The sequence below is a fragment of the Bubalus bubalis genome, chromosome 17 (genome assembly GCF_019923935.1).
Source record: "Bubalus bubalis isolate 160015118507 breed Murrah chromosome 17, NDDB_SH_1, whole genome shotgun sequence".
Lineage (NCBI taxonomy): Eukaryota > Metazoa > Chordata > Mammalia > Artiodactyla > Bovidae > Bubalus > Bubalus bubalis.
Window position 1 is genome coordinate 19,320,469 of NC_059173.1, and position 24,514 is coordinate 19,344,982.

The 24,514-nt window shown below is 46.9% G+C and overlaps 2 protein-coding genes across 4 annotated transcripts in view; both read left to right on the plus strand.

Moving 5' to 3' along the window:
* CFAP251 (cilia and flagella associated protein 251) overlaps window positions 1-8,323 on the plus strand; it is a 74,478-nt gene extending 66,155 nt beyond the window's left edge. The window contains exons 22-24 of the mRNA XM_045163098.1: window positions 5,436-5,664; window positions 6,716-6,817; window positions 8,018-8,323. Coding sequence (XP_045019033.1) covers window positions 5,436-5,664; window positions 6,716-6,817; window positions 8,018-8,154 — 468 coding nt within the window. The 3' untranslated portion in view covers window positions 8,155-8,323. The remainder of the gene's footprint in view (window positions 1-5,435; window positions 5,665-6,715; window positions 6,818-8,017) is intronic.
* A 15,370-nt stretch (window positions 8,324-23,693) lies between these two features.
* The window catches only part of BCL7A (BAF chromatin remodeling complex subunit BCL7A), a 30,747-nt gene continuing 29,926 nt past the window's right edge, over window positions 23,694-24,514 (plus strand). The window contains exons 1-2 of one of the 3 annotated variants that reach the window (XM_025267687.3): window positions 23,694-23,994; window positions 24,412-24,507. In XM_025267687.3, coding sequence (XP_025123472.2) covers window positions 24,416-24,507 — 92 coding nt within the window. In that variant the 5' untranslated portion in view covers window positions 23,694-23,994; window positions 24,412-24,415. The other 2 variants (XM_044930226.1, XM_006047168.4) reach the window with 2 other exon arrangements.

Here is a 24,514-nt window from a genome sequence, read left to right on the forward strand (position 1 = left end):
AGAATGCAGGGCCGCCTAGTAATAATTAAATGACTAGTCTTCCATTTGCCAATGCCAATCCAAATGTCAGTAACTTCTAGTAAATTGAACTAAATTAACTAGGGCAGTAAGCGGTTATTCGAAATACACCTTTTGTGAGGTTTTTTATTTTTATTTTTTTGGTCACGCCACGCGGCATGTGGGATATTAGTTCCCTGACCAGGAATTGAACCTTGCATCCCCTGCAGTGAAGCTCGGAGTCTTAACCACTGGACCACCAGGGAAGTCCCAGGCCTTTTGTAAGTTTTAACAGAACTTTTCACATTGTGCCCACAGTGAATTCATTCATTCAGTAAACATTTCTCTGGGCCTTCTGAATGAGGAAGCTGCAGTGGAAATAGAGATGAATGCCATTGATACAGCTTAATGGAGGAGACAGATGTAGGCCTGAAGAATTAGACCATGCATCACAGCTGCCAACTATCATTACCCTCAGTGAAAATCACAAGAGCTGGTGCTGCTGCTTTTCGGCACAAGTATCACCTCCGTCAAGCACCGCGGTGTAAGAACCGATTCTCAAGGCTGTGGCCCCCAACACCAGCGGCGCAGGCCTCACAGGGGGATTTGTAAGCAAAGCAGATTCTCGGCCCCCATCCCAGACCTGCAGAATCAGAAACCCTGGGGATGTGACCAACAGTCCGTGTTTTAACAGGGCCTCCTAGTCATCTTGATACCTGATATAGTTTGAGTTCCCCTGCCCTAAAGCCATAACTTCTCAACCTTGGCCGCACATTCATATCCCCTGGGGAGCTTTGTTAAGCTATGACTGCTCATGCTCCACCCCTGAACAATTAAATCAGGATCTCTGGGAATGGGGCCTGGGCCTCAGAATGTTTAAAGCTCCCTGCCTTAGCAGATGATGGGCCAGCATGAGAATGCCAATAAAAGACCGGGTTGAAGCCAGCCAGAGCATTTTGGGTGGCCTTGGGGGCTCCCGCTCCTCCCCCCTCTGCCCCCCCACCGGGGCCCTTGGAAGGCTGTGGTGTTTCATTCTAGCTCCAGGGTTCCTCTCCCAAGCATGAACCTTGTTCAGACACGTAGCAGAACCTGCCTCTTCAACTAACACTTGCAAACTAGGCTTGGGAAAGAAAGTCATGATGCCAAAGCTGCCAGCTCTCTGCTTGTTGAGCAGTGAGTTTTGATCAGTCATTTAAGGAAAGAGAGTCAGAGGTGAATAACCTATAGAGTAATTTGTGCCAAGCATGTTCCCTGAGATCTTTGGAACGGTCTGGGTATGAATAACTCCAGGCACTTTGGGATTTCTTTCTGTCATCTTTGAGTTACTGTCCTATTTCTGAACTGAATTTAAATCGTATGTTGTGTTTATAATGTATACATATCATTTACATTATAGTTTCTATATTTATAAATGATATAATTGCATGCATTGTAATCAGCAAGGGCGTAGAAAGTATCATAATCACAAGAACTCTTAGTGGCTGTTGAGTTGCTGACTGTGTTTTAAGCATTATGTCCACGCTTAGATACACTGTCACGGTAAGCTGCAGACCAGCTCTATTGCAAATCGTTCACCATATTACCCGCCTTTTCAAAAAGGGAAACTGAAGATAAGGAACATCACATTACTCACCCAAAGTCACATGGAAAATGGCAGAGCCAGGGTTCGAATAGAGATCTGTCATCAAAGATTGTAGTTTTATCCCCAGTCTCCTCTGGCTCATAGTAAGCGATAGCACATGCATATATCATACTATTAAAATCATATGGTGCAGGGAATTCCCTGGTGGTCCAGTGGTTAAAAAGTCACCTTGCCATGCAGGGGACTCCTTATCGATCCCTGGTCAGGGAACTAAGATCCAATGGCCTGTGAGGCCAGTAAGCCTGTGCTCTGCGACTACTGAGCCTGCACGCTCTGGAGCCCGTGTGCCACGACTAGAGGCCCGTGTGCCTAAGGTACTGAGGCCCGTGCCCACTCTGGAGCCCGTGTGCCATGACTAGAGGCCCGTGTGCCTAAGGTACTGAGGCCCGTGCTCACTCTGCAGACCCTGGGGCATAGCTAGAGAGAACCCCACACACTGAAATGAAAGCTCAGATCCCGCATGCTGCAACTAACACCCATGGCAGCCAAATAAATAAATAGTAAAAAAAAAAAAATCTGTATAGTACAATCTGTAAATAATATGCTACCAGATAGTTTTACTTATACAGAAAATTATACATAGTTTAACATCAGTTACTGGAGAAGGCAATGGCACCCCACTCCAGTACTCTTGCCTGGAAAATCCCATAGACGGAGGAGCCTGGTGGGCTGCAGTCCATGGGGTCGCTAAGAGTCGGACACGACTTCACTTTCACTTTCACTTTTCACTTTCATGCCTTGGAGAAGGAAATGGCAACCCACTCCAGTGTTCTTGCCTGGAGAATCCCAGGGACAGGGGAGCCTGGTGGGCTGCCATCTATGGGGTCGCACAGGGTCGGACACGACTGAAGCGACTTAGCAGCAGCAGTAGCAGCAACATCAGTTACACATAATATAACTCAATAAATGCTATACATGAAAATGTTACCAGTTAGAGCTGTGACATAGTAATGATTAAGGTTCATTTGTATCCATAACCAATGATGTTATGTCTAAAGACCATTCCTGGGAGTGTTGCATTGAGAATATGTAGCTTCTTTGAAAATATTAGGTGATTACTAAGATACAGTGTAAAAAGCAGGATACAAAAAGAATATATACACAAACCAGATTTGCAAAAAAATAGACACATGTATTTTGTATGCATGGAAAAAAGTGAAAAGAAAATGCCCCAGATCTTTCACAGTAATTATGATCAGACGGTTGGACTGTAAGAGGTTTGTATTTTCTTCTTGATACTTGGGACAAGACCAAGACGTTGGGATGCTCCAGACTGGCTGATATTTGACACTGCTTCAAACTGGTGCTTCTTTCAGTTTTTGCTCTACCTGTATTTAGTGGACAGGAAGAAATTGGTTATCTACCAGTAAATATTGTGTACAAATACAGATTATCTTCCAAATTCATTCCTACAGACCAAGTTAGAGTTATGTTCTGGGGGAAAACACTATTTCCCACTTTTCTATGGTTCTTATTCTCTCTCTCTCTCTCCTTGTCTTTCTCTATAAAATTCAAAACCCCTCAATTTGGAGGAAGACATATTCACCAATGAAGTCATTTGGTCCTTGGCTTTTCTTCACGGAAGTTGTAAAGTTACTAATTCCATCTATTTACTTGTTATAGGTCTGTTCAGATTTTCCATTTTTTCTTGAGTCAGTTTTGGTCATTTGTATCTTCCTAGGAATTTGTTCATTTTCCCTAAGTTATCTGATTTATTGGTACATAGTTGCTCATACTCCTTTTAATTTCTGTAAGATTGGTATCAATACTTGCATTCCCTCTTTCATTCATGATTTTAAAAATTTGGGTCTTTTTTTTCATGGTTAGTCTCACTTAATATTTGTCAACTGTGTTGATATTTTCAATGAATGATGGCTTCCTAGGTCTTCATTTTAAAAAATATATCACATAAGTCGTGTGTATGTTACAAAATATCTTTGTGTGTATAAAACATTGCAGGATAAACATGGAAAAGAAAGAAAGGAAAAAAGAACTACAATGCATTTGTCATAAGAAACTTACCATAGTGATAGGTCCTGTATTTAAGTTTCACACTGAATTATTTGCTTATTTTTATAAACTAATTTCTAAATTCTTCAGGATTCTGTGAGCTTCCCTGATGGCTCAGTAGGTAAAGAATCCACCTGCAATGCAGGAGACACATATGAGACATGGGTTTGATCCCTGGGTCGGGAAGATCCCCTTGAAGAGGAAATGGCAATCCACTCCAGTATCCTTGCTTGAAAATTCCATGGACAGAGGAACCTGGCAGGCTACAGTCCATGGGGTCACAAAGAGTGGGACACGACTGAGCACATGGTACAAAACAGCTTCTTCACAAAGCAGGGACATAGCAAATACAGTGCAAGACTTGTTGTTCAGTCGCTCGGTCGTGTCTGACTCCTTGCAGCCCCAGGGACTGCAACACACCATGTTTCTCTGTTCTTTACCATTTCCTGGGGCCAGTCGGTGATGCCATCTAATCATCTCATCCTCAGCCATCCCCTTCTCCTCCTGCCTTCAGTCTTTCCCAGAATTAGGGTCTTTTCCAATGAGTCGGTTCTTCATATCAGGTGGCCAAAGTATTGAAGCTTCAGCTTCAGCTTCAGCATCAGTCCTTCCAGTGAATATTCAGGGTTGATTTCCTTTAGGATTGACTGGTTTGATCTCCTTGCAGTCCAAGGGACTCTCAAGAGTCTTCTCCAATACCTCAGTTCGAAGGCATCAATTCTTTGGTGCTCAGCCTTTTTTTATTGTCCAGCTCTCACATCGGCACATGACTACTAGAAAAACCATAGCTTTGACTATACAGACCTTTTATACTTAGGTGAAAAGTGATAAAATGAAACACTGTTCATGCCAGTGCTAATAGTATTGGCCAGTTGGACAGTGGATCAGAGCTGCTGTAAAAAGTACCAAAAACTGGGTGGCTTCACACAATGGGAATTTATTCTCTAATGGAAATCCCAAATCAAGGTGTCAGCAGGGTCAGGCTCTCTGTGAAACACATAGGGGATAAACTGTCCCTGCCTCTTCTAGTTTCTGTGGTTATCAGCAGTCCTTGTCTTTCCTTGGCTTAAGCTGTATCACTCCAACCTCTGCCTCCACCATCATATTGTCCATCTTGGCCCTGAGTGTCTCTCTCCTCTTTTAATGAGAATGTGACTGAGCCAAGCTTATTCTGCTTGCCACACGACAGGCCAATACATTGGGAGATGAGTTGTTGGAACATGGAATAACGATTTTAATAGGAAAGCTAGCAGACCAAGAAGATGGCAGACTAGCATCTCAAAAAATCATCTCCGCTCAGTCCCAATTCGAGCTCCTTTTATACACAAGAGGGGGAGGGGCCACTGTAGCACCAACCAATCGCTGAGCAGGACCACTAATGGTTTCTCGTTGACAGTTACTGGCTAATGGTTGCTTGCTTGGGGAGGGGCCCACTGTGGCACAGACCAATGGCTGAGTAGGCCCACTACCAGCTTGCATCTGCCCCACTGCTATTACAAGGACACCGGTCATATTGGATTAAAGGCCCACTTTATTCCAGTATTGACTTCATCATACTAGTTACATCTGCCATGACCCTGTTTTTAAATAAAGTCACATTCTGAGAGATGAGGAGTTAGGACTTCAACCTGTCTTTCTTGGGTTGGGGTGGCGGGAGGATACAGTCAACCCATAGCAGACATGTTCTAAGCTAACTACGAACATTTGTCTGTTACGCTCCAATTCTTAGAAATCTATCTGCTTACCATGGTCTTCCCCGCCCCCCCCCCCCAAACCTCTTTTCTAGATTGAAGATATGTTTAATGAAATCAGATTTAGTGAGTATGTGGACACTGGAAAGCTTACCGACAAAATCAACTTACCAGATTTCTTCAAAGTCTACCTCAATCATAGGCCACCCTTCGGTAACACCATGAGCGGCATCCAGCAGAGCTTTGACATTCTTGGTTTCACCAATTCAAAGGGAGACAAGGCTATTCAAAGAGAGGATTTTCTGAATCTGCTTCAAACTAAAGGTAAATACACAAATAGGTAGATCTCGTAACACCCTTGGGCCCATCCCCCTGGAGAGAACTGAGCTGGGAAGGCAGCCCCCAGACACCCGCATCTTTGATTTGACAGAGTTTCAGCCCTGAGGATGCTGCTTACTGACCCACATGGCTGGTGAACAAGGGATAAAGGGAAGGATGGCGGGGACCTGAAGGATGGAGTATGTGTTCCAACTTCCTGGGACTGCGCAATTCAGGGCCCTGGATGCCTTCCTCTTACCTTGGGTTTCCCAGGTGGCGCTAGTGGTAAAGAACCTGCCTGCCAATGCAGAGACATAAGAGACATGGGTTCAGTCCCTGGGTTGGGAAGATCCCCTGGAGAAGGGAAAGGCAACTGACTCCAGTATTCTTGCCTGGAGAATCTCATAGACAGAGGAGCCTGGCAGGCTACAGCCATGGGGTTGCAAAGAGTCGGACAAAACTGAAGCAATTTAGCACAGCATTCATAAAGCAGGAATACAAGTGCCAGCCATCGACCTCACGATGAAGTACCATTACATTTGTGAGATAAAACCACACCAAAGTAAAAAAAAAAAAAAAAAATCATTTTTAGGGACTTCCCGGGCAGTCCAGTGGTTGAGACTTCAAACTTCCAATGTGGGGGGCACGAGTTCAATTCCTGGTCAGAGAAATAAGATGCCACATGCTGTGTGGCACAGCCAAAAGACAAAAAAAACAAAAAATTTTTTTTTTCCTTTTTCTCTGGGTGATCATTTCATCTCAGCGAAACTGGTGTTTCTAACATGAGGGAAACTGAAATGAAGCCAAGTGCAGTCTTTATCAGAAAGCTGTTCCCCATCTGCACAAGCCCCAACACAGTCCCCCTAACCCACTTTTAGCACCATATAGGGAAGTCTATGTGACGGTAACATGGGACTTCCTAGGTGGCTTTTGCATCTTAAGAAAAAGAAACCCATGGAATAATTTTCTTGAAGACTTTAGAAAGATGATGCTAAGCTCTGATGTGAAGCTCAGTCCCACAAGCCGAACCACCTCCTTTTCCCTTTGCGATGCCCAGGTGAGCACATGACGGAAGAGGAGATGACGGACTGCTTTGCCACACTGTTTGGACTGAATCCCGAGGGCTGGAAATCCGAGCCTGCAGCCTCCTCTGTCAAAGGTACTACTAGCGAGTGGGCTCTGTCTGGGCACGTAACCAGGGCACGCTAATTTGTTGTCGACTTGAGTGCATTTATGTCTCCTGACTGGTGCCAGCCACTCTCCTTCATGCCGCGCACACGACAAAGCAGGTCTGTGGGGAACCCAACATGAATAAGTTATGAAAGGACCAGGGAGCGGTGGTCACGTTGAAGAGATAAAAGGCTTTGTTCCCGGGCTCTGACATCCCCTGTGTCTTCTGGCCTTGTTTTTCCCTTTATTTCCCCGACCCAGTCCTCATCTTTCCGGCTGGGGTAGGCAAACACTGGCCACTAATTGAGAATACGGTTTGGAAGTCGTTTCAGGGGAGGTATAGTCAAGAGAGCCTTGGAGGACAAGAGGGTCAGCGACTCGGGGGCAGGCAGGAGCCCCAACCCAAGTTGCCAGAACTTGAACGTCTTTAGAGATCCTCCTGGGGACTTCCCTAGTGGACCAGTGGTTAGGACTTGGCACTTCCACTGCAGGGCTCACAGGTTCAATCCCTGGTCGGGGAACTAAGATCCCACATGCAGTGCGGTGTGGCCAAAAAAGATCATCCTCTTCTTCTTTCCTATATGAGGATTTCCCACCTCCTTCTTTTAGTCCATTGGCCTGAGTGTGCTGGAACATGTCTGTGAACAAACCCCGAGGGCTGCCCCATTGCCCCTGCAAGAAGTCAGGAGCAAAGACCCCTTACCGGGCTTCCTTCTTCCTCTCCTTTTGTTGTCTGTTCCCAATTTCAAATTGAACAGGGTTCCTAATCAGACAGTTCTAGACTCCAGAGTCTGATCTGTCATTTCCAACCTGCAAGCTCCCCCACCCCATTCCTTGTGTACTTGGTATCTCAGAATGTAATTTTCACACACACACACACACACATATGCACACATACATGGATACAGTGTTCCTAAGTGTCTCAAAACAGTAAAATCAATGATGCCATATAGTTGAGGTTTTCCAATAACGTGTGCAGAGATTTGGGTAAGAGTGCTCCAAACCCAAACCATAAAGGAGGGATTTTGACCGATTTCCACCCCAGGACTTCTCAAGGAGCTAGAGCCAAATCCCTGCAGAGGGCCTCTCACTTCTCTTTTGTATCAGTTCCTCATATTTTTTAGAAAATGCTTCTGAGTTAGAAACCTAATCATTATGAAGGCATTTGCTTTCTTCTCTTGTTTGTTAGGTTCTGAAATTTGCTTAGAAGAAGAACTTCCAGACGAAATCACTGCAGAAATATTCACGACTGAAATTCTTGGCTTAACCATTTCCCAAGATTCTGGACAAGATCCTAGGATCAGTGAAGCCGAGCAGAGTTTCTGAAGCACAAAGGACTTTGTGTGTGTATGTGTGGTTTTTCTCCCCTCAAGAGGTACCGCTATTCTGGCATTTCCCTACCCCTGCTCTAATCTTCAGAACGTTTAGACATTAAAAGCATATTTCTGTTAAGCAACAGATTTCACAGAGTTGGACATTCTACTCTGTCCGAAATAGAAGAGTGGGTGGAAGCAAGAAAAACACTGGGGGTTGGATGGACATGGTGGCTGGAAACCCCGACTGCCATCCCCATGCCTGATCCATGGCAGTGCTTCCTGGAGCAGGGTTGCCAGGACGAGGAGGTGGCGTGGTCCCCGGGGGCAGAGAGGGCCTCAGCCAGCAGCTATCCTTTCTCGTTACACGTGTGGCCTGATTCCCATCGTCTCAAGTGGCACCTGGACCCTTAGCCTAACATGGCCAGATACAGATCATCCCAGTCAGCTGTTAGACTGGGGTAGGAGGTGTTGGGCTCTCGGTGCTGCTGAGAGCCCTGGCTTGTGGCTTCTTATCAGTAAACCCCCCCGAGCAGTTGTGTGCGGCCGTTATGAAGAGCATCATCAGCCAAGCTTAACCCTGGTAGCAGCTGCCAGAGAGAATGCAGAAAAAGCCTGCCTCCCCGCCCCCCCGGAGCCCTGTGGGTGCGCACCTGGACTAGAAACCACACAGCCAGCCTCCCCAGGGCAGAGCTCGGCCCGTGTCAGCCACCCTCTCCCGTGACACACGCACTGCACGGGCCCATCTGGTTGGCTCACAGCCTTGAACTCCACTGGGCTGCAGAACACCTAGCAGGCAAAAACAGATCCCCGCTCAGGGGTTGTTTCAGGAACGTGGCTAAGGCTGCAGCGCCGTTTTGACCTTGAAAAGACGGTACCCCTCGCCTAAAAACAGATGAAAGTTATAGTCCGATTTCGTCCTCGGTTATGAAGCCTCTCTCAGACCAGTGGGCCAAAGGTTATCCTTCACGTGTGTTCAGTCCAACACCCCTGCCCACCCGAACCAGCACCTTTCCCAGAGAAAGCAGCCTTTGAGATGACGTCGCTGACCTCTGTAAAGGTCCTTCCTCCCCAGGGGCAGAGTTCCATGTGAGAGAAACAGGACGGCTTCAGCATCCTTCTCCTGGCACAGAGCCACCTGTGTGGCGGCCACTCGGAAACCTGGGTCCTGGTGAGTCCTCAGAACACCCCGGAACTCAGGACAGAGCCAGCTCCCCAGCCAGGCCGTGTCACCGTGGCCTTGGGACAGCCGGCGTGGGCCATGGTCCAGCAGGCGCCCCACTGGTCAGATTTTACCTTCAGGGCTTCGCAAGCTGGTTTACATTGCATTCTTTTTGAAAAACCCAAAAAGGAAAACAAGCTTTATGAATCAACTTTGCAGCCGCTGAGGGCTTAGGAGAGATAGATTATCAAGCTGGTTAAAAGGTTCCTGGGGACGCTTTAGGGAACAGAAAACTCTCCAATGACTTGTTTTCTTCCAAAAAAATAGCTCAGAGTTGGATGTCCTCTGGACACCCACAGGGAGCTTCTCTCATTGGATCTGGCTCCTCTTTTTTGGCTCTTATTAACGACATATATATTGGAGTCATTGTGTGGAGCAGAATAGGCCTGTGACCAGTTGGACCTGCTCTGACTGGGCCAGTAGCAGTAACCACCTTCAGGCCCAGGCTGAGCCTCAGTCCCTCTGAGCTGAGTCGGTATGTGGAGGGGAGGTCCTGGTGACGACCGGGAAGGGTTGGGGGAGGGTTGGGCATCCCAGGTGACACCAGTGGTAAGGAATCTGCTTGCCAGTGCAAGAGACACGGGTTCAATCCCAGCATCGGGAAGATCCCCTGGAGTAGGAAATGGAAACCGGCTCCAGTATTCTTTCCTGAGAAATCCCATGGACAGAGGAGCCTGGTGGGCTGTACTCCATGAGGTCACCAAGAGTCAGACACGACTGAGCACACACGCACATAGGGTAAGGGTTAGGGTCAGGGCGGCTGTTCACCCAGGGAGGCCCAAGTGGCCAGGGGCAGCAGGGTCCGTGTCAACAGCCTGGCCAGAGGAGCTCCTGCTGGTGCTTTTCTTGGGGTGTCTCTCAGCCTGTCTGACCAGGAAGAAGAGCAGCTCACGTGTACCTTCTGGTCCCCAGGGGGCATCTGCACCTCCATCCCCCTCAGGCCCACCAGCTGGCCACACAGGCAGTGGAGAAGCAGGGCCCCAGTGCCCCAGGCCAGGGGAGGAAGTGGGGGACGCCTTCCTACCAAGTGAACAGAGAACCCAGACTCTCCCAACCAGGTGGCTGGCAGAGCAGGGACACCAGGAAAGGAGGAAGGAGAGATGGCAAACAGTTTCACTGGGCTTGTACCTCAAGACGTGGGGACACACGCTGGACACCAGAAAGCACCATGTGATGCTCTGAAAGCACCATGTGATGCTCTTTTGAAAAGATAATAGCATATCACATGGGCCTCTGGCTACTGGCCTCTGCATCCTGGCCTGTTGCTTCCAGAGTTCTGGAGGTGGAAAAGGCATAGTCATCCAGGAACCACTCAGAGCCTCCCCCACCCCCCAGCCTCTCCTCCAGAACCCCCGGCCCCTCCGGTGCAGGGTGAGCGTTCTGTTTACACAGCACTGGCCCCGCAGGCTGGCTGGGCTGAGTCCTGCCTCTGCCCCTGAGTAGCACCCTGTGTGCCCTCGGGTGTGGCTAATCTCTTAAACCTCAGTTTCCTCCTGGAACAATTCCTGGGGTGGTGGTGAGGATTAAAAGAGATATTGCAAATAAAGTGTTCCTGGCATAAGGTAGTGCTCAAAATAGGACGGCAGCTATTATTACTGCCGGCAGAAATTGTGCCTGAGACTCGGGAAGATGTCTGATGAGAATTAATCTCTTCCAACTCCAGGGTTTTAGCACCAGTTAACACTTGCTCAAATAAGGGTCTCTGCAAGCTTTGACAAAGGGCCCTCAATAAATATTTGCAGAACGATTGAATGAATGAGCATGAAGCTTCAGTGCTCTTTTAATAGCTGACTTAGTTTCTGAATCAAAGTGAATCCGGCCCCTACAGGCCATCCACATCAGGGTCAGCAGACTCTCTGGAAAGGGCCAGAGAGTAAACAGTGGGGATCTGTGGACCCAGTGGGCTGTCGGACACCTCAGCTCGGCCGCTGGAACACAAACGCAGCCACACAGAACTTTGGTCCAGAGAAGAATGAGCGTGGCCCCATTCCAATCAAACTTTACTTATGGATGCTGAAATTAATGTGGATTTCATGAGAACTTCCACATATCATGAAATCATCTTTTGATTTATTTTCAACCACTTAAAAATGTGAAAACTAGGACTTCCCTGGTGGTCCAGTGGTTAAGACTGCGCTTCCACTGCAGCAGGGTTGCGGTTCCATCCCTGATTGGGGCACTAAGATCCCACTTGCCTGGTGGCCCAAACAAACAAACCAAAAAAAAACCCCAAATAACTGTGAAAACTATTCTTAGCTTGCAGACCACACAGACACGGCAGCCCAGATCCATCCCACAGGCTGGAGTTTGGTACACCTCTTTGGCCAGGATGAATCCAACAGATTTTTTACAAATATGACGAATCTATACAAAACACCTGACTAGTACTCGTCAAAAATGCCCAGGTCATGGCACTTCCCATGGTGGTCCAGTGGTTAAGAATCTGCCTTCTGACACAGGGGATGTGGGTTTGATCCCCGGTTGGGGAACTAAGATGCCTTGTGCCGTGGGGCAGCTAAGCCTGCACACCACAACTAGAGAGTCTACGTGCTGCAACAAAGACCCAGCACAGCCAAAAAAAAGAAAAAGAAGGCCCAGGTCATGACAAACATGAAAAGACTCAGAAACTGTCACAGGCCAAAGGAGACTAAAGGGAGACGATGGTGAAATGTGAAGCAGGATCCTGGTTTTCTGGATCAGGAAAAAAAAAGGATGTTAGGAAGAACCGGTGAAACCCAGAGGAAGTCTGTGGTTTAGTTGATATTGTTTGCTCCAAACTTAATTTCTTAATTTCAAGAAGCATATCTTGGTTGCCTTAAACGTGCACACAAGGGAAGCTGGGCCAGCAGTCTCGTGGGACCCTCTCACACACCAAGGCCAGACGCATTCAGTGAGCCAAAGGTTTGTATGGTCAGACCCTAGAAAGGGACATAGGCTCAAGGTGAGGTACACGGAAGTCTAGAACCATCTCTTCCGTTCCTTCAGTACCACTGTGGCGTGGTCCTTCCTCCCAAGTCCGAATAGGGATGTTTTCATGTGGGCGATGGGCAGGAGGGAGGGAGGGAGGGAGGCTGCATATTCAAGAGGATGGTCTGGCCATTCTCACTCCTTCACTTTCAGAGTCTTGATATAGGATAGGCTGCCCCTCAGAGGAGCCCAGGAAAGACCGTAGAGAAGTCACAGGTGGAGCCGCCCTGAAGCTGGTATGTCATCTCACGTGACAGTAGACACACGTGCAAAAGTTCACAGTGGGTTTCAGCCCCATAAACCTTAAGCCCTCAGTCAGCATCAATTCATCCTTCGTAGTTTTCCCCCAGGAATTTCAACATTTTAAAAAGACACAGTTTTCTCCACGATCTCGTTGTCCATTCTTGCAGTCAGGCCTAACTCCACGTTCCCCCGAGTCATGTTCCCCGAGTCACTGGTGGTATCCCAAAGGCAGCCCAGCATACAGTGAAGCTTCACCAGACGCTGGCCACTTACCTCTCCCTCAGTGTGCTGTGGATCCCTTCCACCTTTGCACTGTTCTAGGAGAGAGGACAGAATAGCAGTAACTGGTGCCAGATCCTCTAACAGTGACCTCAGTTTAACTGTGTGTGCCCTGCAGCATGCTAAGCCCAGAGATAAAATGTGGCAGGAAGCACTGGCTCTTCCCCTTTGGAAGGTTACATCATAGTGAGGGAAACAGATATGTCAATAATAATTACAGTGTTTTGTGATATGACATAGGGGCATCCAGAGCAGATAGGGTGGGAAGGAGGAGGAGCAGGAGGAGGCGACCAGGGAGAGGTGGAGAAGTTACATAAATGTGGCACTCGCTCTAAGCCTATCTGAGTAGTGCCTGGGGGAAGTGGCAGGAGAGCAACTCAGGGAAGACAGTGGTCACATTATGGATGGCCTTGTGTGCTAAAGCAAGGAGGTTAAACGTAATGTTAAAGGGAAGGCAGAGAAGTAGATCAAACTTGCATCTCAAGGGCCTAGGGTGATGGGCCTCAGGTGATGGGCAAGAGGAGTTGTCTGGGGAAAGGGACCACAGCAAGGAGACTATTACAGTACTCTGGGGAGAAGTGAAGGACTGTAACGAGAGAAAAGGCACTCAGGAAGGAGAAGTAAGTATAAAGACTAAGTTAAATGTTATCAAAGATAGTATCAATCATGACCCTTGGTTTGCAGCAATAGAAATTGGCTCTGGTTAGCCTCAAAAGATGGGAATACCAGACCACCTGATCTGCCTCCTCAGAGATCTGTATGCAGGTCAGGAAGCAACAGTTAGAACTGGACATGGAACCACAGACGGGTTCCAAATAGGAAAAGGAGTACGTCAAGGCTGTATATTGTCACCCTGCTTATTTAACTTATATGCAGAGTACATCATGAGAAACGCTTGACTGGAAGAAACACAAGCTGGAATCAAGATTGCCGGGAGAAATATCAATAACCTCAGATATGCAGATGACACCACCCTTATGGCAGGAAGCGAAGAGGAACTAAAAAGCCTCTTGATGAAAGTGAAAGTGGAAAGTGAAAAAGTTGGCTTAAAGCTCAACATTCAGAAAATGAAGATCATGGCATCTGGTCCCATCACTTCATGGGAAATAGATGAGGAAACAGTGGAAACAGTGTCAGACTTTATTTTGGGGGGCTCCAAAATCACTGCAGATGGTGACTGCAGCCATGAAATTAAAAGACGCTTACTCCTTGGAAGAAAAGTTATGACCAACCTAGACAGCATATTCAAAAGCAGAGACATTACTTTGCCAACAAAGGTCTGTCTAGTCAAGGCTATGGTTTTTCCTGTGGTCATGTATGGATGTGAGAGTTGTACTGTGAAGAAGGCTGAGTGCGGAAGAATTGATGCTTTTGAACTGTGGTGTTGGAGAAGACTCTTGAGAGTCCCTTGGACTGCAAGGAGATCCAACCAGTCCATTCTGAAGGAGATCAGCCCTGGGATTTCTTTGGAAGGAATGATGCTGAAGCTGAAACTCCAGTACTTTGGCCACCTCATGCAAAGAGTTGACTCATTGGAAAAGACTCTGATGCTGGGGGGGATTGGGTGCAGGAGGAGAAGGGGATGACAGAGGATGAGATGGCTGGATGGCATCACTGACTCGATGGACATGAGTCTGAGTGAACTCCAGGAGTTGGTGATGGACAGGGAGGCCTGGCGTGCTGTGATTCATGGGGTCGCAGAGTCGGACACAACTGAGCAACTGATCTGATCTGAGCCTCAGTGGAAAGTGACATTATTTGAGGACCATAGGCTCAGTGAGAGACTGGAGCAGCCAGCTCAGTAAATGACCAGGAAGCAACCACAGCCAGGATGCCAATGGCGCCACTGGGAGCTCAGTGCCTCCAATACCTCAGGCTCTCCAATGGCCATTTCTGCTGTAAGTCATTTCTCCACTGCCCCATATGCCCTCAAAATTCCAAATCAAAACCACAATGAGATACCCTTTTACCTCCACAAGACTAAAATGAAAAAGAAATGAAAACACAGTAACAAGTGTTGGTGAGGATGTGGATAGACTGGAACCCTCCTATACTGCTGGTGGGAGTGTAAAATGGCACTTTGGAAAACAGGCTGGCAGTGTCTCAACATTTTAAACATAGAGTTACCATATGACCCAGCAATTCCCCTCTGGTGAACTGGTATGTAGCTGGGAGAAATGAAAATACACATCTGCACAAAAACTTGTATACTAACCATCATCACAGCATTATTCATAGTAGCCGAAAAGTGGAAACAACCCAACGTCCATCAATGAATGTGGTAAATCCACATAATGGAATATTACTCAGCCGTAAAAAGAATGAAGTATTAATGCATGCTACCACATGGATGTAAAATATGCTGAGAAAAAGAAGTCAGACCCAAAATGACACATATTATATGATTCCACTTACATGAAATGTCCAGTGGAGGCAAATCCATAGAAATAGGATTAAACACGGAACTCTCAGTCACCTAAGGCTGGGGGTAGAAAGAATGACAGTGAATGGGTAGAGGGTTTCTTTTTTGGATGACAAGAATGTTTTAAAATTGATTGTGGTGATGGTTTCACAACTCTGTGACTATACTAAAAAAAACTTTAAAGGGTGAATTTTATGGTATGTTAATTACGTCTCAATAAAGCTATTATATAAAAAAATCAACAGGCAACCCACTTGAAAAATGGGCAGAAGACCCGGATAGATATTTTTCTAAAGAAGACATACAGATGGTCAACAGGCACATAAAAAGATGCTCGACATCACTGATCATCAGGGAAATGCAAATCAAAACCACAAAGAGCTGAATCACCTCACACCTGTCAGAATGGCTATCATCAAAAAGACCATAAGCAACAAATGTTGGTGAAGGTGGGGAGAAAAGGGAACCAATGTCTACATTGTACCCCTGAAACTTACATAATACTGTAATAAATCAACTTGCTTGCTAAGTCGCTTCAGTCGTGTCCAACTCTGTGCGACCCCATAGATGGCAGCCCGCCAGGCTCCCCCGTCCCTGGGATTCTCCAGGCAAGAACACTGGAGTGGGTTGCCATTTCCTTCTCCAAATATATGTCAATTAAAAAAAAAATCAACTGACTGGACCATCCACCTACTAGATCAAGGTTAGGTCCCATGCCCAAGACCTAGAACTGCCAGGTAGAAGAAAGAGTGAAATGGCCCCCATCCCCCAGCTTCTGTAGTAGGGGGCAGCCTCTATCCCTAAAGGCTCACCCAGAGCTAGGAAAGGTTTTCAGAGGCAGCCAAAATGACACATGTGTGGGAGCAAGAGAGAAGACATTTGGGCAGCCATCTGGATTCCTGACCTAAGAGCTCACCAAGCGCATCGGTAGACGGATTCCAACTCTGCTCCAGGTCACTGGGTCATGACCAGACGTTCCGTGTTTAATCATTCATTGTTAGAAGAGCAGCTGTGTTACACCATCTCACCTTTGAACACATCCGTCTTCTGAAGCACTTTATATCTACTATCTCTCTGTTTGAATATATCCTCAAGTGGCCTAACTTTTAGTCTGGCAGCTTGCCAGTCTATTAGTATTTGAGCTGGGAACCATTTTTAGAGTTGTAGTTACAGGCAAGAAAAAGTAGGCATAGAAGCAATTTGGAATATTTGGTTTATCAAAAAAATTTTTTTAATATTTATTCAGCTGCTCCAGGTCTTAGTTGTAGCATGCAGGGTATTTAGTTGCAGCATGTAAATTCTTAGCTGTGGCATGTGGGATCTAGTTCCCTGACCAGTGATCGAACCTAGGCCCCCTGTTGGAAGTGCAGAGTCTGAGCCACTGGACCATCAGGGAAGTGCCCCTCCCCCGCAAATTTTTACTGACCCAGTCTCTGAAAGTTATCATCAGGCCCACATTGTCGGGGAGACCTTCCCTACAATGAACTTGGACCACATAGGGCTCCACCAATGGCGTGCTGGTGAATGTTTGCCAATCCTCTCTGGGTGGGGAGGGACAGGAGGTTCCAGAGACAGGGGACTGATTTACAACTGTCCACATTCTGATGACTATGGAGTGGAGAGCACACTCCAGAGGCACAGGAGAGAGGGGCTCTGGCTGGAACTCTGCAGACTGTGACTGCGGGATGGTAGGCATCCTTTTCTGCATAAGGAGGGAGGCTTCCAACTCTGCAGCTCATCCTTTCTGTCTCTGTCTCTGAGGAAGGAGCTGTATTTCATCCTGTGGTTAGAGTGTTCCCTTCAAAGCTCCCCCCTTGGCTGGGCCTTGCTAATGATGTTCCCCAAACATCAAAGCTCCTCTGTTTATGAAAACAGTATTCGGTTGCAAGTTGCTAGGCGAGGACCAAGTCTACCCAGAAACGCCAGGGCTGGGTCTGCATCTTCCTCAAGTCACATGTCTCCATCTGTGTTCTTATCCTTCTCCCACCCCAAACTCCCACCCCCTGGTGAATGGGCCTTCATCTCAGGGGGAGGAGTGAAGTAAGACTTGAATTTACCAGTCCTAGGAAGAGTACTTTGACTTCAGTCCCTAGTGTGGGGCATACTGATGCGAAGATCATAGAGGGTGGTATTTAATAAACACTTTTTGGTATTTGGGGAAGATCCCCTGGAGGAGGGCACAGCAACTCATTCCAGTATTCTTGCCTGGAGAATCCCATGGACAAAGGAGCTTGGCGGGCTACAGTCCACAGGGTTGCAAAGAGTCAGATAAGACTGAAGGGACTTAGCATGCATTTTGGTATCTAGCACTTACAATGTGCCAAGCACTGTTCTAAATTCTTGACAAATACTGTTTTTTTGTGTGTGTGTATGTTTTTCAATTGAAGTATAGTTGACTAACAGTGTCATGTTAGTTTCAGGTGTACACGTGAAATGATTCAGTTATATGTGTGTATGTGTATATGTGTGTGTATATTCTTTTTCAGGTTCTCTTTCCTTATAGATTATTACAAAATATAGAGTATAGTTCTCTGTGCTACACAGTAGGTACTCATTGGTTATCTATTTTATATATATAACAGTGTGTATATGTTGGGCTTCCCAGGTGATGCAGTGGTAAAGAATCCACCTGCCAGTTCAGGTGACACAGGTTCGATCCCTGGGTCAGGAAGATCCCCTGTAGTAGGAGGTGGCAACTCACCTCAGTATTCTTGCCTGGAAAATTTCATAGACAGAGGAGCCTGGCAGGCTACAGTCCACGGGGTCACAAAGGGTCGGACACAAGTGAGCAGGCACGAACGCACGTGTATATGTTAATCCCAAACTCCTAATTTATCCCACCCTCCTTCCTTGACAAATACTGTTTTTAATTCACATAACTCTATGAGGCAAGTCTTATTTTCATCTCCATTTTACAGATGAGGCACAGAGAGGTCAAAACACAAGTCATGGCTAAATAACTCACTTCTGGAGCCTCACAGTCACTCTTTCAATGTGTCTGAAATAATCACAAACATTCAGTGAGAGCTTGACTTCCAGCCCTAATACTTAGTTATTCAGACTCACACTCAAGCTGAAAGCAACTAAAAATGCTAGAAAACATATTTTAAAACATCCTAAAAGCCACCACATGCTGACAAGATAGTAAGGACTAGGCGAAACTCAAGGAAAAAAAGAATCCTGAAAACTAATCCAGCAAGGAGCCCACTTGAAGCCTGTAGATATTTGCCAAGCGTAGCATATTTGAACTTTAGTGTGAATGGTTTTTTGAGGCAAGAGATCAGAAATCGAAGTCCAGGATCCACATAGTGGGGAGATGAGACCTTGCCTACAATAATGCAGGCTTATTAGAATGCCCACAATAACGGGCTTCACCAGTGGTGTGCTGGCAGATGTTTATCACCAGCTCTTGGCTTGCCAGGGAAGGGTTCTGATATATTATTTTGTTGTTCAGTCGTTCACTCGTGTCTGACACTTTGCAACCCAATGGACTGCAGCAAGCCAGGCCTCCCTGTCCTTCACTGTCTCCTGGAGTTTGCTCAAATCATGTCCATTGAGTCACTGATGCCATCCAACCATCTCATCTTCTGTCTCTGCCTTCTGCTCCAGCCCTCAATCTTTCCCAGCTTCAGAGTTTTTTCCAGTGAGTCGGCTCTTCGCGTCAGGTGAACCAAAGTATTGGAGCTTCGGCTTCAGCATCAGTCCTTCCAGGGTATATTCAGGGTTAATTTCCTTTAGGATTGACTGGTTTGATCTCCTTGCAGTCCAAGGGACTCTCAAGAGTCTTCTCCAACACCACAGCTCAAAAGAATCAATTCTTTGGCGCTCAGCTTTCTTTATGGTCCAACTCTCATATCCATACATGACTACTGGAAAAACCATAGCTTTGACTAGATAGACCTTTGTTGGCAAAGTAATGTCTCTGCTTTTTAATATGCTGTCTAGGTGGGTCATAACTTTTCTTCCAAGGAGCAAGCGGCTTTTAATTTCATGGCTGCAGTCACCATCTGCCGTGATTTTGGAGCCCAAAAAATAAAGTCTGTCATTGTTTCCATTCTTTCCCCATCTATTTGCCATGAAGTGATGGGACCAGATGCCATGATCTTTGTTTTTTGAATGCTGAGTTTTAAGCCAGCTTTTTCACTCTCCTCTTTCACTTTCATCAAGAGGCTCTTCAGTTCCTCTTTGCTTTCTGCCATAAGGGTGGTGTCATCTGCATATCTGAGGTCATTGATATTTCTCACAGCAGTCTTGATTTCAGCTTGTGCTTCGTGTAGCCCAGCATTTCTCATGATGTACTCTGCATATAAGTTAAATAAGCAGGGTGACAACATACAGCCTTGACATAATCCTTTCCCGATTTGGAACCAGTCCATTGTTCCAGGTCTGGTTCTGTTGCTTCTTGATCTGCATACAGATTTCTCAGGAGGCAGGTCAGGTAGTCTGGTATTCCAACTCTTGAAGAATTTTCAACAGTTTGTTGTGATCCACACAGTCAAAGGCTTTGGCATAGTCAATAAAGTAGAAGTAGATGTTTTTCTGGAACTCTCTCACTTTTTCGATGATCCAGCGGATGTTGGCAATTTGATCTCTGATTCCTCTGCCTTTTCTAACTCAAGCTTGCACATCTGGAAGTTCACAGTTCACATACTGTTGAAGCGTAGCTTGGATAATTTTCAGCATTACTTTGCTAGCGTGAGATGAATGCAATTGTGTGGTAGTTTGAACATTCTTTGGCATTGCCTTTCTTTGGGATTGGAATGAAAACTGACCTTTTCCGATCCTGTGGCCACTGCTGAGTTTTCCAAATTTGCTGGCATATTGAGTGCAGCACTTTCACAGCATCATCTTTTAGAATTTGAAATAGCTCAGCTGGAATTCCATCACCTCCACTAGCTTTGTTCATAGTGATGCTTCCTAAGGCCCACTTGATATTCCAGGATGTCTGGCTCTAGGTGAGTGATCACACCATCCTGATTATCTGGGTCTTAAAGATCTTTTTTGTATAGTTCTTCTGTGTATTCTTGCCACCTTTTCTTAATATCTTTTGCTTCTTTTAGGTCCATACCATTTCTGTCCTTTGAGCCCACTTTGCATGAAATGTTCCCTCAGTATCTCTAATTTTCTTGAAGAGATCTCTAGTCTTTCCCATTCTGTTGTTTTCCTCTATTTCTTTGCATTGATTACTGAGGAAGGCTTTCTTATCTCTCCTTGCTATTCTTTGGAACTCTGCATTCAAATGGGTATATATTTCCTTTTCTCCTTTGCCTTTCGCTTCTCTTCTTTTCGCAGCTATTTGTGAGGTCTCAGACAAGCATTTTGCCTTTTTGCATTTCTTTTTCTTGGGGATGGTCTTGATCCCTGTCTCCTGTACAGTGTCACAAACCTCCGTCCATAGTCCTTCAGGCAGTCTATCAGATCTAATCCCGTGAATCTATCTCTCACTTTCATTGTGTAATCGTAAGGGATTTGATTTAGGTCATACCTGAATGGTCTAGTGGTTTTCCCCACTTTCTTCAATTTAAGTCTGAATTTGGCAATGAGGAGTTCATGATCTGAGCCACGATCAGCTCCCGGTCTTGTTTTTTGCTGACTGTACAGAGCTTCTCCATCTTTGTTTGCAAAGAATATAATCAATCTGATTTTGGTGTTGACCATCTGGTGATGTCCATGTGTAGAGTCTTCTCTTGTGTTGTTGGAAGAGGGTGTTTGCTATGAGCAGTGCATTCTCTTGGCAAAACTCTCTCAGTCTTTGCCCTGCTTCATTCTGTACTCCAAGGCCAAATTTGTCTGTTACCCCAGGTATTTCTTGACTTCATACTTTTGCATTTCAGTCCCCTATAAGGAAAAGGATATCTTTTTTGGGTGTTAGTTCTAGAAGGTCTTGTAGGTCTTCATAGAACCATTCAACTTTGGCTTCTTCAGCATTACTGGTTGGGGTATAGATTTGGATTACTGTGATATTGAATGGTTTGCTTTGGAAATGAACAGAGATCATTCTGTCGTTTTTGAGATTGCATCCAAGTACTGCATTTCGGACTCTTTTGTTGACTATGATGCCATCATAGCCAATGCTGTCTATAGCACTTGCCAATTTCTGTAGTGTAAACGTGATCTCAAACTATTGACATGAGGTCACTGAACACAGAGATGGGATGTGTAGGCCTGTCAGCACTCACTGGCCCCACCCTGGGTACAACAAGCAAATCAGTCTCATCACTTAGGCAACCTGTATTGGTATCACCTGGGGGTCCAGGGACCCACCAGCCCTGAACTTGGATGTCAAATATTTATTTATTTGGCCGCATGAGGTCTTAGTTGAGACACATGCAATCTTCAATCTCTGTTGCAGCATGGGGGATCTTTTTTGTTAGTTGCGGCATGCTAACTCTTACTTGCGGCACGTGGGATCTAGTTCCTTTGGAGTCCTTAGCCACTGGACCACCAGGGAAGCCCCCTGAACGTGGACGTTGGTCATTGTGCACTAGCAGTGCCCTCAGGAGCCTGGCAGAAGCAAATGTAAAGTATCTGGAGACGAAGGTAGCTTCATTCTAGGCCTCCAATTATCCCTATAAATAAATTTGGAAATACAGTGCCCAGCAAGGTCAAAGAAAATCAGGCAGATCACAAGGAAATAGAACACCATGAGTAAGAACTAGCAGAAACAGACTCTCAGAAACTCCAAATATCAATGATCAGACACAGACTATTAAACAACTGTGCTTTGTTGAAAGGAAGAAGTGTAAAAATATCTGCAGGAGACAGGAAACTATAAAAAGTGCCACACTAGATTTATAAAGAACATTTGTAGAGAGCTTTGTAGTTTAATCGGAGATGAAAAACATACATGCCTTCAGGGGCCATGTGGTAACACAAATGAGTACAGTGACTAGGTGACACATTGGTGACCTGGGGAGCTGTATCCAAAGGGTACAGGGCTCCTCAGCTCCAGCTGATTGTTGCCATGTGACACACGGTGCCCAGTTTGCAGATCTGACATGTCTATAGAAGCTGGATATTTGGATTTCTTTTTATTGTGGTCAAATACATAACATAAAATGGACCATTGTGGGACCTCCTTGGCAGTCCAGTGGTTACGACTCAGCACTTTCACTGCCAAGGGCCTAGGTTTGATCCTTGGTTGGGGAATTAAGATCCTGCAAGCTGAGTGGCACAGCAAAAAAAAAAAAAAAAAACCTCACCAAACACTGTAACAATTTAAAGGTATACAATTCAGTGGCATAAAGCACATTCACAGTCACCATTATCTTCTTTCAGAACTTTTTTTCATCACCCCTCCACCCCCAGAAAGGAAAGTCCATACACATTTAAAGTCACTTCCCATTCCCTACTCCCCACAGTCCCTGGTAACCACCAATCTGGTTCCCGTCTCTATGGATTTGCCTAGCTTAGATAACTCGTGTAAGTGGAATCATATGATATTTGTCCTTTTGTGACTGGCTTCTTTCACTTAGGATGTTTTCATAGTTCATCCATGCTGTGGCATGTATCAGTACTTCATTCCTTTTTAATGACTGAATAGTATCCCACTGTATTAAATATGCACATGTGTCCATTCATCATTCAGTATTTGGATTTTAAAATATATCTTCTACTTTTGATTCAAATGTATGTTTTTAAATGTTATGTGTAACTTTAAGCATGTATCTGCTGGCCAGGTAAGTCAGAGCACCAGTGATATGGACCTGTGTTTTATGACCTGCTGTGACATGCTTTCCCATGTAGTCCTCACATTAGGAACGTGGGGTTCAGGAGGGTACAAGGACATGCCTAGGAAAAGGCCTTCAGTGGAGCTTCCACTCCACAGCGCCAGAAAATTCTCTCCCCCACACCAAAACCTTGGGGCAAAGGGCTTGGTTTAAGAATGAGTGGTAGTCACACACCTAGCTCACAGCTTGTTGGGCTAGTTGATCTCCAAGGCACTGGGTTTACTGACAGGGGTCATTCTCTTTCCGGAACATCCATCTGGGCAAGAACCCGCTCTGTTCAATACCAGTTTAGCTGCAGCTGAACACAAGGATGGCTTATCCCGGTAATTGTAGATTGGTGCAGAGCTGTCTTGAGGCACCGCGGGGAAGACACCAGCCCAGAAATCCTCCTCGTAGCCGGCCAGTCTACTTTACCTGCCAGGGTCATTTGTGCGGTAGCAGCAGCTGGGCTGAGCCCGGAACTTACATCAGGTGTGGCTTAAGCTCAAATCTGGTTCTAGGACAGAAACTCAGGCGTGGGCCCGCTTCCCTTATTTATGGCGAGGGCAACTTATCACTAGAGGCAATGTCTAAGAGCCCCTCTTGAAATGCTAATAATCATCGAGCTTCTCCTGCGCCGAAAGCTATTTAAGAAGCACGGTCGAATGTCTCTCGTGGTCACCCCAAGCTCCTTTCCTCCCACCCTAGTTTTCCAAAAGGACGAAAGACAGGGAAGCGACGTCCTAGCTCGCGTATTTAAACCGGGCATAAGGCCAGCAGAGGTCCGCGTTTCTCAACTCTTTCCAAGAGCACCTCGCGTCCCGAATCGGCGCCTTCAACTCTGAGAAGTCGGGAGCCCCACAGGAAACTTGCATTACTGCAGCCGCTGCCACACACCCGGGGCCGCGGACGGGCGGCCGCGCCGGCTCCCCAGGAATGCGTCCGCTCCACGGCCGGCCGGCCAGCCGGCCCGCTCTCCACGGGGAACTCCTCGGCACCTGCGGCCTCCGAGTAAGTGTCCGTGCGCACCGCCGCCCGCCAGCCCGCCTCCCCCACTACCCCGCGTGCCCGGAGCCGGGGGTAGCCAGGAGCCCCTCGCCACCTCCCCGGGGAGCGGGGGTCGCGGGCGCCTCCCCCGGGTGGGCGGAGAGGCTGCCGGCGCTGCTCCACGGCGGCGGCGCCCGGAGGCCGCACTAGCGGCGGCCGCGGCGGCGCTGCTCCCCCTGCTTGGTGCAGCTGCCGCCCGGCGCTTGCGCACTGGGCCCTGGGCGCGCGGCGGCACCAGGCTTTGTGTGTGTGTGTATGTGTGCGAGTGTGTGTGTGTCCGTGTGTGAGTGAGTGAGCGGGCGGGCGGGCGCGAGTGTGGCCGCCGCGGAGCGCGAGCAGGACCCGGCGGGCGCGCTCCCCCAGCCTCTCTCTCCCCGCCAGAACCATGTCGGGCAGGTCGGTTCGAGCCGAGACCAGGAGCCGGGCCAAAGATGATATCAAGAGGGTCATGGCGGCTATCGAGAAAGTGCGCAAATGGTAAGCG